The 14,796-nt window shown below is 52.1% G+C and overlaps 2 protein-coding genes across 4 annotated transcripts in view; one reads left to right on the top strand and one right to left on the bottom strand.

The window, feature by feature from the left end:
* The window catches only part of TTC7A (tetratricopeptide repeat domain 7A), a 119,775-nt gene extending 117,080 nt beyond the window's left edge, over window positions 1-2,695 (top strand). For both annotated transcript variants that reach the window (XM_039245938.1, XM_039245939.1), the window contains one exon: window positions 453-2,695. In XM_039245938.1, coding sequence (XP_039101869.1) covers window positions 453-674 — 222 coding nt within the window. In that variant the 3' untranslated portion in view covers window positions 675-2,695. The remainder of the gene's footprint in view (window positions 1-452) is intronic.
* An 11,195-nt stretch (window positions 2,696-13,890) lies between these two features.
* Window positions 13,891-14,796, bottom strand: part of STPG4 (sperm-tail PG-rich repeat containing 4) — a 43,780-nt gene continuing 42,874 nt past the window's right edge. For both annotated transcript variants that reach the window (XM_039245915.1, XM_039245914.1), the window contains one exon: window positions 13,891-14,222. In XM_039245915.1, coding sequence (XP_039101846.1) covers window positions 14,106-14,222 — 117 coding nt within the window. In that variant the 3' untranslated portion in view covers window positions 13,891-14,105. The remainder of the gene's footprint in view (window positions 14,223-14,796) is intronic.

Here is a 14,796-nt window from a genome sequence, read left to right as displayed (position 1 = left end):
CATTCCTCCGTCTTACAGCATCACTGCGGGGAAGGGTCCCACCACGTGCAGCAGCAAGGCCTCAGGGTAACAGAAACATTTGAGAGCTCACACATGCTAGACACTGTCCAGGTGCCTTACATATACTGACTCGTGTAAACTTGACAAACCTACAGGTGGGTATTGTGGTCTTTCCCATTTACAGATGAGAAAACTGAGGGCCAGAGAGAGGTAACTTGCCAGGATCCCTAGCTGTAATGGGGAGATGGAAAGCCAGGTCCGCTGACTTGAAAGCCAGGAGGGACAGCGCTCCCACAGAGGGTTGATCTGGGAAGCAGGGCTGGGGTGGGGACAGGCAGGATTTGCATGGGTAACAAGAACAGTCACTTGATGGTTCCCAAGCCTGAGACTCAGAGCCCTGCCGTGATGGCCAGGATGCCCTTCACTAACCCCACCCTGTGCTTGCTCCCCAGGGTCTGATGCTGAGCCGGCTGGGCCACAAAAGTCTGGCCCAGAAGGTGCTGCGGGACGCCGTGGAGAGGCAGAGCACCTGCCACGAGGCATGGCAGGGCCTGGGTGAGGTGCTGCAGGCCCAGGGCCAGAGCGAGGCTGCCGTCGACTGCTTCCTCACCGCCCTCGAGCTGGAGGCCAGCAGCCCAGTGCTGCCCTTCTCCATCATCCCCAGAGAGCTGTGACATTGCTCAGCAGCAGCAGGGTGGGAGGGGGCTGCCCTAAGGAGAGGGGGGCAGGCAGACACAGGCACGCAGCAGGGAGCACAGGGCAGGGGAGGTGTGGGGCCTCAGGGAAATACATCTCTAGGGAACACTCCTGCACGCTGCAGCCCTAGTTCTCCTTGCCTCCCCCCTCCAGCCCTGCTTTCCCTCCAGGGCCAGCTGGGTCTCGGAGCTGCTCATCTGGAGCTGGGTGGACCAGATTTGCATGAAAAGCAAATCCTTTGTTCCTTGGGATTCAGACACTGTGGCATTTATGAGCAAAGAAGTAGCTGGGAAGCCACATCAGCATGGGGGCATCTCCCCAGAGCGCCTGTACATCATCTAAATGTGCAGTAGGGGTCTGGATCTCCTAGGTACTTCCCCCCCCCCCACTGTCTAGAAGCCCCCATACTATACCTGCCACTCTCCACATCCCTGTCCCTAGATTTCCCAGTGACTCTGCATAGGTGTTAGCCTTGAACTTCAGCTCCCTGTTCTCCAACACCAAAGATGAACCCCACAAGCTGCCCTCTGACTAGGCCAAGAGGGTTTTTCCCTGTTGCTAACCGGGTGCCTCAAGAGATGGCCTGCTTGGACCCTAAGTGACTTAGAGTCATGGTGACCAGACTTGCTTCCTGAGAGCACAGGTTGGGGAGCCTCACAGCTGAACTTCACCTCCACCTGTGCCTCTGCCCAGGGAGCCCAGGGTCCTGGTCTCAGCCCCAGTCTCAGGATAGGGTTTTAGAGAACTCTCAGGTCTTTCCCAGAGCAGTCAGGGCTTGAAGATTCTGCTGGCCAATGGGAAGAGGACAGGATCTCTGGGTCCCTCTCCCAGGTTTAAGTAATCGGAGGATGCCAAGCTTTGCCCCTCTTTGCTCTGTGAGGCCAGTTGGGCCCCACTGTTCTTCCCCTCTGCTGCCAAGTGCCTTTTGGGCCTCTCGTGCCTGGCCAGGGGCACTGAGCACTGGCCCTCACTCAGCCTCCATTTCTGCCACACTCACCTTTCTGGAAACATTCCCCAACTCAAATGGCCTCCCTAGGCTCTAGGCCATAGACCCTAGGATACAAACATGGTAGATGGACCCAGTTCTTCCTAATACTTTGCATCAACATACTCCTTCAAGCCTTACGTTTCTGGGCCATGGGTACAATGCAGAACCCTCTGAGACAATGGTATGAAGACGGGCGGTCTCTAGGACTGACCCCGCACATCTCACCACCCACAGTCCATTTCCACTTCAGGCTTTTAAAGGTGACCCAACCCCCCACCCCCCATCACCACCACCACCCTGGCCATTTGGGTCCCCCTGCCTGGGGCTCAGTGGGGACTGTGGCGATCAGAGGAGGGGACCTGGGGCTGCTCGGGGGAGGGGGTATCCTCTGTTGGTTCCCCTAGCCCTGCTGTGTGATGCTCTTGGAATTCTCCCCCAAGAAGTCAGCCCCTCGGGGCTATCAGGGAATTCCTTTTTTTCTCTGCACTTTGGGTTTTAAAGCTCCATCTGGTACGTCTCTCTCATCTTAAGATGAGAGTGTGTGGACAGACTGAGCGAGGGCTACCCTGGTTTCACATTGCCCGGTCTGCTCCTCAGAGGGAGACCCGTCCTCCTCGCCTCACTGGCTCAGCACTGCACACCCCCAGGTACCTCCTAGAGAGGTCCTGCCCCTCCTGGCCAACCCGCTCCATGAGGGGCACTGCAGAGGACACCAGATCCTTCACCGCTTGGTTGAAGAATCTCTGTCTCGATGTGTGTGTGTATAAATATAATATATGTGTGTGTGTGTATGATAGAGATCTATTTTTATCTGAAATTCTATTAGAAAAAAGTAAATGGGAAAAGCAAATGCTATTGATTTGCCTCAGGGTGCCCAAAGATTGGTAGTTATTGTTAATAGGAAAGGCACCGGATGCATTTCGGCTTGCAGCATTCCTCTGGACAAAGCCTCAGAGGGCTGGGCCAAGCTGCTGGCAGTTTGAAATAAAGGTCTTAAAGAGACCCTTGAAAGGGACACAGTGTGTTCATTTCATCCAACAGGTATCCCAGAGCAGACCTTGAGCGCCTAGTGAGGCGGGAACGTGGCATGGAGGAGAGGACACCAGGGTAGGCCACACTAGAGGGAGGGGTGTGGAGGAGAGGGGCGCAGAAAGAGACTTTGGTTTGAGCAGATGAGAGCAGAGAGGGCTAGGGAGGTGCTGAAACCTGGAGGTGGGTGGAAGGAGGCAGAGGGGGGTCCAGGTGGCCTGCCACCGGTAAGCCCCCTAACTGTAGCTGGGAGAGGCCAGGGCTCGACCCATCATCCGTGGGTACTGCTGGCGGAGCGTCTCCAGCACCCAGGGGAGGAGCACTGGGAGAGGCCTGCGTGATGAGGGTCGTGGCTGCACGCATCCTGATCCTGATCCGCCACCTGCGCTATGAAGTCCATACCAGTACGCTCCTAAAACATGCTACAACCATTGCAGCAGGCTACTACATTATAAACCTGCAACAAAATTTTGGAGGACGACATAAATTTGCACAGAAGCTCTAGTTTTCTTCATGTGCCCTGAAGGATCATTTGGTGCACCCCCAGGGCCGCAGCCACCCACTCAAGAGAGCTGCCCTAGAGGCTTCCCCTAGAGCTTTGCCGACATAAGAACTTCCCACTCCCATGGCCTCACAGCTGTCTGGCCTCCGCTCCCCACCTCAGCCCTATTCTTGGGGTTTGGTTTTGCTGTTCCAGAGAGGAAGGGCCTTTTTTGGAGCTGGTGGGTGCCCAGCTTCCCTTTCACTATGATACTTGAGGAAACAATCTTCAGTGATTTAACAGTTGGTATCAGATTATTTATCTCCCACCCTCACTCCCAGCTCAAGGACCCTGGTGAGCAGTAAAAGGCTGCCTGATGCCATAGGTGGTGTCACATGGTCTTCCAGCCCTGGAGAAAGATCTAGAAAGCTCTTCCTACCAGGAAGAGAATGGAGGGAGGGGAGGCCTTCCTATTCTTGACACAAGCTGACATTAGTTGGTCACATGTTGGAAAGTCAAGCAATAGTGGAGACCCAAGCATTTCCTGACCCCCGGGTCCCATCAGCAGACTCCTTGTTCACACACAAACCCCGTGTCCAGTCCATAGTGCCAGAACAAGGGCTGGAGCCTGGGGACAAGACTCAGGGTTGCACGGTTGCCCCCATGGACCTCCAGCACCCCCACCACACTCGAGGACACAGCCCTTCAGTATTAATAGTGTTTATCTACAGGCATAAATATGAATGGAATTTCAGCCACCAACACCCAGACTCCTTTCTGATACCAAAGTGCTCATTGTTGCATTTGCTCCCCCACCGGGCGCTCAGATGTCATCACCATGCAAATATTTCTCGGCCTTGGAAAGCTGCCAACTAAACAAACCTCCCCCAGCCCATGCTGCCAGCTCTTGATGGCAACCCATAATCAGGGAGCCTCGCACATAAGCGACCTGTGGTGCCAACCCCCATAATACTGATCTGAAGGATTGTGGTGGGGAAAGTATCCTGCTGCCTGCCCCCTGCCAGAAATTTCTTGGAATTTTTATCAGGCTCCTCCAGGTGCAAAGGACAGAGACCCATTGGAGGTGGCTCTAGGAATTACTCCCACACAGGTGCCCTAGGGCAGTGACTGCAGTGCATGGACCTGGGGCCAAAGGAGCTACAGTCTGGCTTCTGTGAGTCAGCACCCAGCCTGGATTCAAAGGCACTGACTATTCTACTACTAATTGGCTGCTCTCTTAAAATCAAAGTGGCAGCAACTACCCTAATGTTCTCCCTGCACTAAACAAAGCTTATAAGGTATAAGTGTACAAGGCACTTTACTTGTCACGTTGCTCCTTTGGTAGTCAACAGCCTTGGGAGGTGGGCCTTGTCCCCATGAAAGGTAGAGAGGTTATGGTGCCTGAGAACCTAGGTCCTGGCCTACAGAGCCAGTGTTCTTTCCACCACCTTCTGAAGACCCTGCACAGCACCAGCTCTCTGGATCTTGAGACAGAGACACAGAAGTGCCCACTGCTGCAGCAGCAGGATGGCCCCTCTGAGATCCATGAAATGTCCATCACCGGGAGTCCTCTACTGCAGCGTCACGGGGGATGACACACAGGTCCAGGGGTGCCTTGGGTGCCCACAGGCTGGAGGCTTGGGCCCCGCCTTCAGTGATGAGGAATGAATGATGCTCAGTGCCAGAGAGGACACTCCGTAAGTGAAGGCTACTCAAGAAGCCAGAAGATTCTCAACTAGCAAGGAGGTTCAGAAGATGCCAGGCAGCCCGGAAACATGACAAGCTCACCACAGGAGCTGTGTGTTGGGCCACGTGACCCTACTGCCCTGCCTGCCGGCTGACTGGACCATGGGTGGGTTCCACAACCAAAGCTCCTCCTCTGTGGACTGGCCCACAGCCTGTGACATGGCTGAGCCTCCCTATGCAGGAGGTCCCCAGACTGGTGGTGACTGTCCCTGCTCTCCTGGTGTCACTCACTCTCTCCCACTCTCATTCTCTTCCTCCTTTAAGTGTCCCTTAGGAATTTAGCAAGAAGTTGGTCATTGTGGACCTCTTATAAAAACATGTCTTGTTATTTATTTTCTTCTGACCCATCTGAGCCTACATTATATAAATCATGCCCCTTTATCCCTAAATACTGCAGTGTGTTTGCAAAGAACAAGGGACATTATCTGACATAACCACAGGCATGATTAACAATGGTTAACGGAGGGGATTTGACTCCGACACACTGTTTTATCTCCTCTCCCATCCATATGGCAGTTTGTCACTTGTGTTCTCTGTAATGGTGTTTCCCTCCAGCCCAGGACCACATACTCCACTTGGTTCTCACGTCTCGATTGTTTCCTTTTGCCTCTCTCTGTCTTTCATGACATGGACATTAATAAAAACTTGCAGAGGCTCTGGCCTCTGCAATAGGGGTGTGGGACCAAGGAAGAGGGAAGCAGCTGGTGGTAACAGCAGAAGCTGAAAAGCAGCAGAAGTCATGGTGCAGAGAGAAGGGAGGGCAGCTGGAGGCCAGCAGCAGGAAGTTAGAGCAGGTGAATCTCCATAAAGACAGAGCTTTCAGATAAAAAAAAAAAAAAAAAAAAAAAAAGCAAGCAAACAGGCGCCTGGGTGGCTCAGTCGGTTGAGCGTCCAACTTCGGCTCAGGTCATGATCTCACGGTTCGTGGGTTCGAGCCCCGCATCGGGCTTTGTGCTGACAGCTAGCTCAGAGCCTGGAGCCTGCTTACGATTCTTACGATTCTGTATCTTCCTCTCTCTCGGACCCTCCCTTGCTCACACTGCCTCTCACTCTCTCTCTCCCTCCCTCTCTCAGAAATAAATTAAAAAAACATTAAAACAAACAAAAAAACAGATGCCCACTTTCAAAGGGGCAAAAGGATGATGGAGGCACTAGAACTCCATTCTATCCCCAACAACCTCTCCAGCTCCCCAGCCTGACTCTGAGATCGAGACTCCCCATCTATCACTGTGATGTCAATTGCTTTGGCTCAGGCTCAGAGGAAGAGGCCGTTAAGTGTTCTCTCACACTCCAGTCTTGTGCCCGGGAGCCCACAGCTCATTACCCCACCCCCCAACAAGGCCCAGGGCTTAGTGGCTATGGGTTGTGGCTTCCCACCTGTCCTGTGGGATGTTCCCCATCCCTGAGAACACCCCGCCAAGGGTGCAAGGGCTTTGGTGGCTCGGCCCAGTACAAGCTGGGGGTGAACCCACAGAGGCTGGGCTGGGCTGGGCTGGACTGAGGCAGGGCACTCTCCTGCATCCAGACAGCTTCTCCTCTCAGCTGGGAGCAACGCTCTCCCAGGGCCCTTGCCATCTTTCTTTCCTCCGCCTGCCTTCTTCTCTTCCTCCTATGCATCTATCTACCATGTCTCCTGTGGCCTCAAAGGCACGGGTCTTCCCAGGTCAGCTTCACCCCTGCAGATGTCTTCCCAGAATTCCTGCTGGGCCTCACTCCATGCCCTCATTCTTAAGATTCCCATTCCCACACCTCTCAGAACTCTCTCTCCTCCTTCCCCACTCCCCACCTCCCAGCACCCATGCTATGGGACTCTCATGTTGTGTCAGAACACCCAGGCCGCCACAGGCCCTCTGGATCATGCTTCCTGAGTGCAGCCCCCACATCCCACACTCCTGGGCTCAGCAACACCTACATGTGCCCTCATGAATGGGATACCAGCCCGGCCCTAGGGAGGCTCTCCTGCCACTGAGAGGCTTGGGGTACAAATCTACATCTTGCTCTACCCACAGGTTGACCTTAGCCCTCCTTCTCACCCAATCCACATGCCATCCCAGGGCTTTGCCCTGGGAGTATGTCTAAGTCAGGGGCTTTGCAGAGGGGTCACAGCCCTCCTGATTCTAATAAGGCTGCTCAAGGGCCTACAGCTGGTCCCAATCCATTTTATTTTCTTAATAAAGCTACACATGTATCCTACTCTGCAAATTATTATAGAAATATGCATTTCTCCATTAGGGTCTTCATCTACACTGTAGACATGTGGGTCATTAGACACAATTTTCCAGAAGCTTCATTTTCTATTTTTAAGTTCATTTTTAAAAAGAACATGCACAGGAAGGGCAGAGAGAGAAGGAAAGAGAGAGAATCCTAAGTGGGCTCCACACTTTCAGTGCAGAACCCAATGCGGGGCTCAGATTCATGAAACCTGAGATCACAATCTGAGCCAAAACCAAGAGCCGGGCACTTAACACACTGAGTCCCAGGTGCTTCTAGAAGCTTCATTTTCATTTCCATCAAGGTATTTAAGATAGGGCACTTTTACTAAACCTGATACTAATGTAACACCATATGTTAACTACACTAGAATTAAAACAACAATAACAAATCCTGGAGTAATGTGGCCACTGGAAATTTCATCTGGAGCCACAAGTACCACTTGTAAAATACCAGGGGGCTCCCCCTCTGCCCACCCCACTTCCCACAATGCAACTTTTAACACAACTACCCCTTAAGTGATCTGTAGAGAGCTTATTTATAATGTCTAACACTTGCAAACTTAAGCTTAACCCTCCAGGAATGATTTCTAAATCAGTACTCAATTTCTTTTGAAAGAGAGAGAGAGAGAGAGACAGAGAGACAGAGAACAAGCCAGGGAGGGACTCAATTTCTTTACCCCCTTTTGAAAAACTTGGGGTGCCTGGGTGGCTCAGTTGGTTATGTGTCCGACTCTTGATTTCAGCCCAGGTCATGATCTCACAATTCATGGGCTTGAGCCCCGCATCAGGCTGTGCACTGATGGTGTGGAGCCTGCCTGGGATTCTCTCTCTCTGCCCTTTGCCCACTTGCATACACGTGCTCTCTCTCTCTCCATAAATAAATAAACTTCAAAAAAAAAAAAATCAACCACTTACTTCATTAGGTGATTTCTGTCAGCACCCAAACCAGCAAGGACTGAGGTTATTCAGGTTACCAGCCATTCCCTAAGTAATTCCTTGTGTTTCAAAATAATCAAAGAAACTTCCATAACATATTTTCTACAAAGCTTCTGCACTTCCTACAGGATACTTGTGTATCTTGAAGCACATCTAGTATTCAGTGAGCATCTACTATGTGCTAACACTGCTAGGCACTGGAAAATTCACTGAGGCCCCAACTCTATGACCCTGGAGCCCACAACCCAACACTGGCCTCAGGCCAGTATGGGAACTGCTGGGACATGTTTGAGAGGCACCCAATCAGCCTCAGGAAGGTGGGGGAAGATGCTTGGAGTTAGTACACCAAGGGTAAGGGTGGGGAGCAGTGTCCCTGGTAGAAGGATGCCCCACTCCCTATCCCAGCTATGCTGTGTGGAGGTATGAATAATGTCCCCCCCCAAAAGTGTCTGTGTCTTAATCCCCAGAACCTGTGAAAGTATTCTCCTACATGTTTTTTTTAAGTCCATTTATTTAAGCAATCTCTACACTCAACATGGGGCTCAAACTCATGACCCCAAGATTGTGACCCCAAGAGCCACACGCCCTACCAACAGAGCCAGCCAGGTACCCCTGTTCTTGTACATGGGAAAGGGACTTTGCAAACATGATTAAGTTAAGGGCCCTGAGATGGGGAGATCTTCTGGATTATCCAGGTGAACCCGATATAGTCACAGGGATCCTTACAAGAGGAAAGCAGGAAGGTCAGAGTCAGGAGCAGATGCAATGGGAACAGGGGTTTGGAGCGCTTTGAAGAAGAGGCCATGAGCAAAGGAAGGTGGATGGTTTCTAGAAGCTGAAAAAGGCAAGGAAACAGACCTTCCCTCAGAGCCACCCGAAGGAGGCTCCTTCTGGAACCCAGCCTGCCGTCACCTTGACTTTAGCCCAGTGGGACTGATTTGGAGACTTCTCACCTCCAGAACTAGAAGATAATTAATTTGTGTCGTGTGAAGCAACAAAGTTATGGAAATTTGTTATAGCAGCCACAGGACAGTAATATAGACAATTTGGTCAAGGCTACCCCAAGCACAGGGTTGGGCACAGGAGCTCAGGGTTACGTGCAGTGTAGCCCCCATGTCCAACCTGGGAGGGGCTGGGGATTAGAAGCCTAAACAGGTGTGACCCTGCCTGGCATGTTTCTAAGTGTCCCCTCTTGCCCTGTTAAATATGGGAATCTCTAGCAACTTCCTTTCTCCTTGATGGCCCTCAGTTGCCAGGCATGACTGCTGAGCTCTAGGACTTCAGAAAGAGGATGAGGACAGCCAGCCCTCATCAAGCCCTGAGCCCCACGTGTGACCCACACATCTCTCAGCACACTGTCTTCCTGTCCCACTCTGACCCTATCCTGGGCCACTCAGTTCCCCGAGCGGGGGAGGGGGCAGAGGGGAACTGAATGAAATCCCTGCCTCCTGTCCCACCTAACCCACTCTAGTGACCAGAGATGGGGGGTCAGTGGGCCTGAGCTCACCTTCCTGCCTAGAGTTCTCAGATTCTAAGCCATACTACCACCCAAAGCATCCACACTACTACCTCCCCCACCCCTGGTTACGTCCCTCAGAGCCCCTACCGCTCTCCAGAAGGGTGACACTTTTCTCTGGGCACTGATTTTGCCAATGGTGTAGTTAATGAGGCCATGAGGAGTGCCCATTGGGAGATGATTCTCCACGTGTCCACCCCCTGGGCCTCCCCTCTCTCTGGCTACCCCTGCTTCCCAACTTCTATGTCCCATCTCTCTCCCCATCCATCCTCCACGGGTCCAGGCTTGCCTCTTCTCTGGGGAGGCTGCGGATAAGCTGGCTCTGGGTCTCTGGCACTGGCCCTCATAAGCCCACCCAGCCCCTGCAGCCCTGAATCTAGAGCCCAAATCCTGCCCTTTGGGCCTGCAGGCTCTGCATGCCTGCAGCCCTGCCCTTGGCCAAAGCCAAAGGCCTCTGAGGAGCCCAGCCAAGGGTCAGGCTGGTGAGAGGTGCCTGAGTTCAAGGCTCCTATGGTTCATTCTCCCCAGAACAACTCTACCTAGTGACACTTCAGGTCCTAGGTTCACCCAGACAAAGCAGTCCTGTGCTATTCTCTTCCCTTAGGCCTCAGCCAGATGCTAACATGGGTCAATCTATTCATAGCTAGAAACTGACTTCCTAGCACAAGGACCCTGTCTTCTTGTTCAAGCTCTAGGGTTGGAAAAACTATGTGTGCCCCACAGAGAATTGGTGACTGGTGCCTTTATACCATCTTGATAGTGGTCCTCATCCCTGACTGCTCATCAGAGTTACCTAGAGTAGGGAAAGTATTTTTTAAAAATACTGGGCCTGAATCCTACCCCCAGAGAGTTTAATGTGATCTGTCAGGGAGCTGCCCAGCACCAAGATTTTTATAGGTTCCTCAGGGGATTCTAAAATGCAGCTCAGAGGGTGCGTGGGTAGCTCAGTCGGTTAAGCATCCAACTTCAGCTCAGGTCATGATCTCACAGTTCGTGGGTTCAAACCCCATGTGGGACTCTGCGTTGACAGCTCAGAGTCTGGAGCCTACTTCAGATTCTGTGTCTCCCTCTTTCTCTGCCCCTCCTCCACTTGTGCTCTCTGTCTCTCAAAAATAAATAAATGTTAAAAAAAAATCTCTTTTGAAAAAATAAAATAAAATGCAGCTTAAAACCACTGATCCTGAACCTATAGATTCTGAACTATGTTTTCAAGATAATAGGGCCTTCAAAGTAATCTCAGGCATAAGGACCCAAGTCCAGGCTACTCTGTGCTGCACTGACATCAGTGGCATCAAGCAGGTGAGAGATGACACTGGAGGCAGAGCCCAGCACCCAAGCGACGTGTGGCCCTTGGCTCCAGGTCCAGAGGGCAGTGGGGGTGTGGGTGGGGTGAGGAAGAAAGGAAAAAGAAAAGAGGGAGGCAGAAGAAGACAAGCTGTCCCAATCAGTGTGGTGACTCCTGACATGCATGCTCTGACTTAATGGAGAGAGAATGTCACATGGAAACAGCAGAAGATATTTGCAGCCAAGAAGGGCCAGGCCCTCTGGTTGAAGCCAAATTCAGAGAGCAGTTGGGGGTGGAGGGAGGGAGGTGAGAGGAACAGAAGATGGACAGGGACCCCCAAGAAGCAGTGTCACAGCAGTCGTTGGGGGAGGGAGGAGGGACTTCAGATACACAGCAAGGCCCCTTCCATCTGCCACGCTCTATGGCTTTTCTAAGCTCTTCTGGGCACGTCACTTGATGCACCCAACAATCCTGGATGCTAGGTGGTAAAATCCCAACCTCAGAGCTCAAGCTCAAAGTCAACCCAGTCTCTCCATCTTGGAAAGAACAGAAGGAGGCTCTGCTCTTCAATTATTGTCTCAGTCTCAGGCTTGTGGCAGGAAGAAGCCACGAGAATTCCTCTAGTGTCTTTGGGAAAGCTTCTCCCTACTTGTAGGAAACACTATGAAAAATACTGGAATATGCCAGAGAAGCAGTGAAACCCTACTCTTCTCACTACCTCGTTCCCACCAGCCCCTCTGCTAATATCCTAGGGCAGAGCCACTGTCACATCATCCAGAACCACAAAGGAGGGTGAGGGGCTGCTTTACAGGCAGAAGGCAAGACTGGTAAGGGCGGCAGGGGCTGAGGTAGCCCCAGCTCCAGAAAAACAGACAGAGTCACAGGAGCCAAAGGCAAAGCTTAGTGAATGGAAATGAAGCTTAAGGGTGTCCAGATGGCCCTGCAGAATGTTCTCCAGTGGTTCTACTTCCAGGTGAAGCTTCTGGAAGCCTCTCCAACCGCCTTCCTGCAGGCCGGTGAAGACATCCTCCCCTTCTTATTCTGAAAGGGTCTCTTCATTCTCTTCCAGAATCCAAGGAGCTATCCTCTGTCCCAACTATACATACACACCACACAGCTGGGCCCCTCAGCTGCGTCTGCACCAAGGGGCTATAGCCGAAGGGCCTAGGAGGGGCCCCTGATTCACACGGGCCAACTGGAGTCTCTCTCCTGGGAACCTGATGCTGGAACCAAGAGGGGCTGCTTACATTCTTTTAGGGTGTTAGCTCGGGAAATGCCGTTCACAGAGCCTGAGGTAGCCACACTAGACCCTACACACATGAAGAGTCAGTGAAGGTTGGCCTCCCAAGGAAGGAGAAGCAGGCCTGAGAGAGAAGCGGTGGGGAGACAGAGGGAGGGGCAGCTCCTGCCAGCCCCTGCTTCACACTCTTGTCAGAGAGATCCCCCTAGGTACTCACAATCTCTCTCTCCCTTCGCTGGTAGGAGAGGTTCCTTTCACTTTCCACCTGTGAGCCCTCACACAGACATGAACACCTCTTGCCTCTCCTGCTTTCTAAAACCAACAGCTTCCCTGAGCACCTGAGTCACTGCTTCCTAGAGAAAACCCCCTCTGTCACAACTGCCAGCCTTTACTTTCTGACCCCACAGGAGACTCTGACCCACTTGGAGAATAAAATTTGGAACTACCTGCCCTGAGGCCGTCTTCTGATCAAAGTGGGACAGGAGCCACTGCCCCTGAGACACGTCTGAGTTTCCAAGTAAGTAGCCGTTTTCTATTCTGAAAGAACGCATCACAGGGAGTTTCTTATACAAATGAGAAACTTGAATAAATTCAGTGAGATGATGACCTTCCCTTTCTTGCTTCCAACACCTCTTTCATAAAGAATTATAAGACTAGAGAAGAGACGTGCCGGAGGACAGGTTTCACCTTTGAAAATACAACAGAATGTAAGCATTGATATTCGTTTTTAAGTTCAATTCTTTAATTAAAAAAAGAAATCCCTTCCATTTGCTAATGCCTGTGGAATCTGTCCCTCCTTTGTGAGATACCTGCTGTCATACATGGGGTGTGTCTAGCTGGAGCTCCCTGAGTGGGTCTTTTGGACAGGCACGGCTGTGTGTGACCCCACCTTCTGACGGAGCCTCCCCTCCCCCACCTCCAACCCTCACAGCACCCTCTGCTCTAGTTGGGCCAAGCCCCCACTGTTCCCCCTCCAGCAAATACATATTCCTGCCTTTCCCCCAAACAAGATCCTCTCCCCCATCCCCACCCCCACCCCCGCCTGCTTTCTTCCCTCTTCTTTCTATCTGGGCCACCAGGTCCCCTGTGTGCCAGCCAAGCTGTCCTACTGCATGTGGCCACCCTTCACTGCTTAAGGCCATCCTGCCTTATCTCTGCTCTGCCTGTGGCCTTCATACACCAGGTGCAGTGACTTGACAGCTTCCTGAGAGTAGGGCCTGTCTAACCAGTGGAACTGCCACTGTGTGAGGGCAGCCCCTGAGCTTCACACAGAAGGTGACCAGAGGAGCCACTGGGCACAGCTTTGCAAACCCTTCCCAGAGCCAGGGGCTGCCCCAAACTCCCTTTCTGGCCTTATCTTCTCTATAACCCTCTCCAAACTCAATCACATACGTGCCATATTCGTCTTTCTGTTCGGCCCACACTCCTCAACCCTGGCGCAGAGCAGATACTCAAATGTTTCTGTTGACTTGAAACCACAAATACTCATTGGGTTGAATCAATATTTTTCTTCTCAGGGAGTTGAGAGAGAGAAAGAACCACCTGCTGGGACCCTGTCATGCTCAGCTTGGCCTTGGTTGAATGCCGACCCCCAAGGAAGCCTCCATGAGCCTGTGAAGTATTACTGCGCTAATCCAGCTGGGACACAGCTGGAGAGCCCATGGCCACGCAGAACACAGCCTGGGCATATCGGAGCCTGTCCGAGCTGCCGCAGGAGCAGCCCAGTGACAGTCTCTGGGAATATACCGTTTGACAATAAGCAGAGTGAGCACACAGTTTATTATTCAAACCAGGACACCTGGGAGAGTGAACTGGAAATTGTCCTGGGACCATTCCAGATAAGTGGGCAGGATAGTCACCGGGGCAATCGATTTTGTTCTGTAGTCAAACCCTCCTCAAGAACAGACAAAACAGAGTCTTCTGAACATAACGACTTGCTAAACACAAAGTAGCTTAGGACCACGGAGGCTTTATTTTAAAAGCCAATTGTGTTGTTGAAGAAAAGGCTATGTTCTTGGCCCATTTTGGCTATGGTCGGGGACTGCTTGGGGTACTGTGCTGAAGATGTGTATGCTCCTGGGCCTGGGGTTTTCTGGAAACAGAACAAAAGACAAGGCTGATGAGAGAGTGACCCCGAAACTCTGGAGCCACCAGAGCCTGGCTGGCAGATCTCCACTGGGGAAAACGAGGGCCACACGGGACGGCACAGAGGCCCGGGACACCCTGGAGTGGAGCGTTTCCTTGGCGCCTGATCCAATCAGCGGCCGCCCCCAAGGCTGCAGAGGTACAAGCAAGTGCTGGCCTAGACCCGCAGGGCGGTGGGCTCACATCCCACCTGCACCTCAATGCACGTTTTCTATCCGCACAGACTGCTCCTATCCCTGGGAAAGCCACTGTCCTCCCCTCTAATGACCTCAGTCTAGTGGTAAGGGGTTGGAGAAAATGGATTCTGAACCTGGGCGATTGACCTCAAAAGCCCAAACTCATGTTTCTGTACCAGGGTCTATGGACACCAGGGTCTGTAGACCCCAGGACCCAAAGTATTATCAAGGGATCTATGAGTACTATTTTTTTTTTTTTTTAATTTCTAGGAGAGAGAGAGAGACAGCGTGAGCAGGGGAGGGTCAGAGAGAGAGGGAGTCACAGACTCTGAAACAGGCTCCAGG

The sequence above is a fragment of the Hyaena hyaena genome, unplaced genomic scaffold (assembly GCF_003009895.1).
Source record: "Hyaena hyaena isolate Hyena2069 unplaced genomic scaffold, ASM300989v1 scaffold_274, whole genome shotgun sequence".
Taxonomy (NCBI): Eukaryota; Metazoa; Chordata; class Mammalia; order Carnivora; family Hyaenidae; genus Hyaena; species Hyaena hyaena.
Note: the sequence above shows the minus strand (reverse complement) of the source record. Positions and strands in the feature narration are given on the sequence as shown.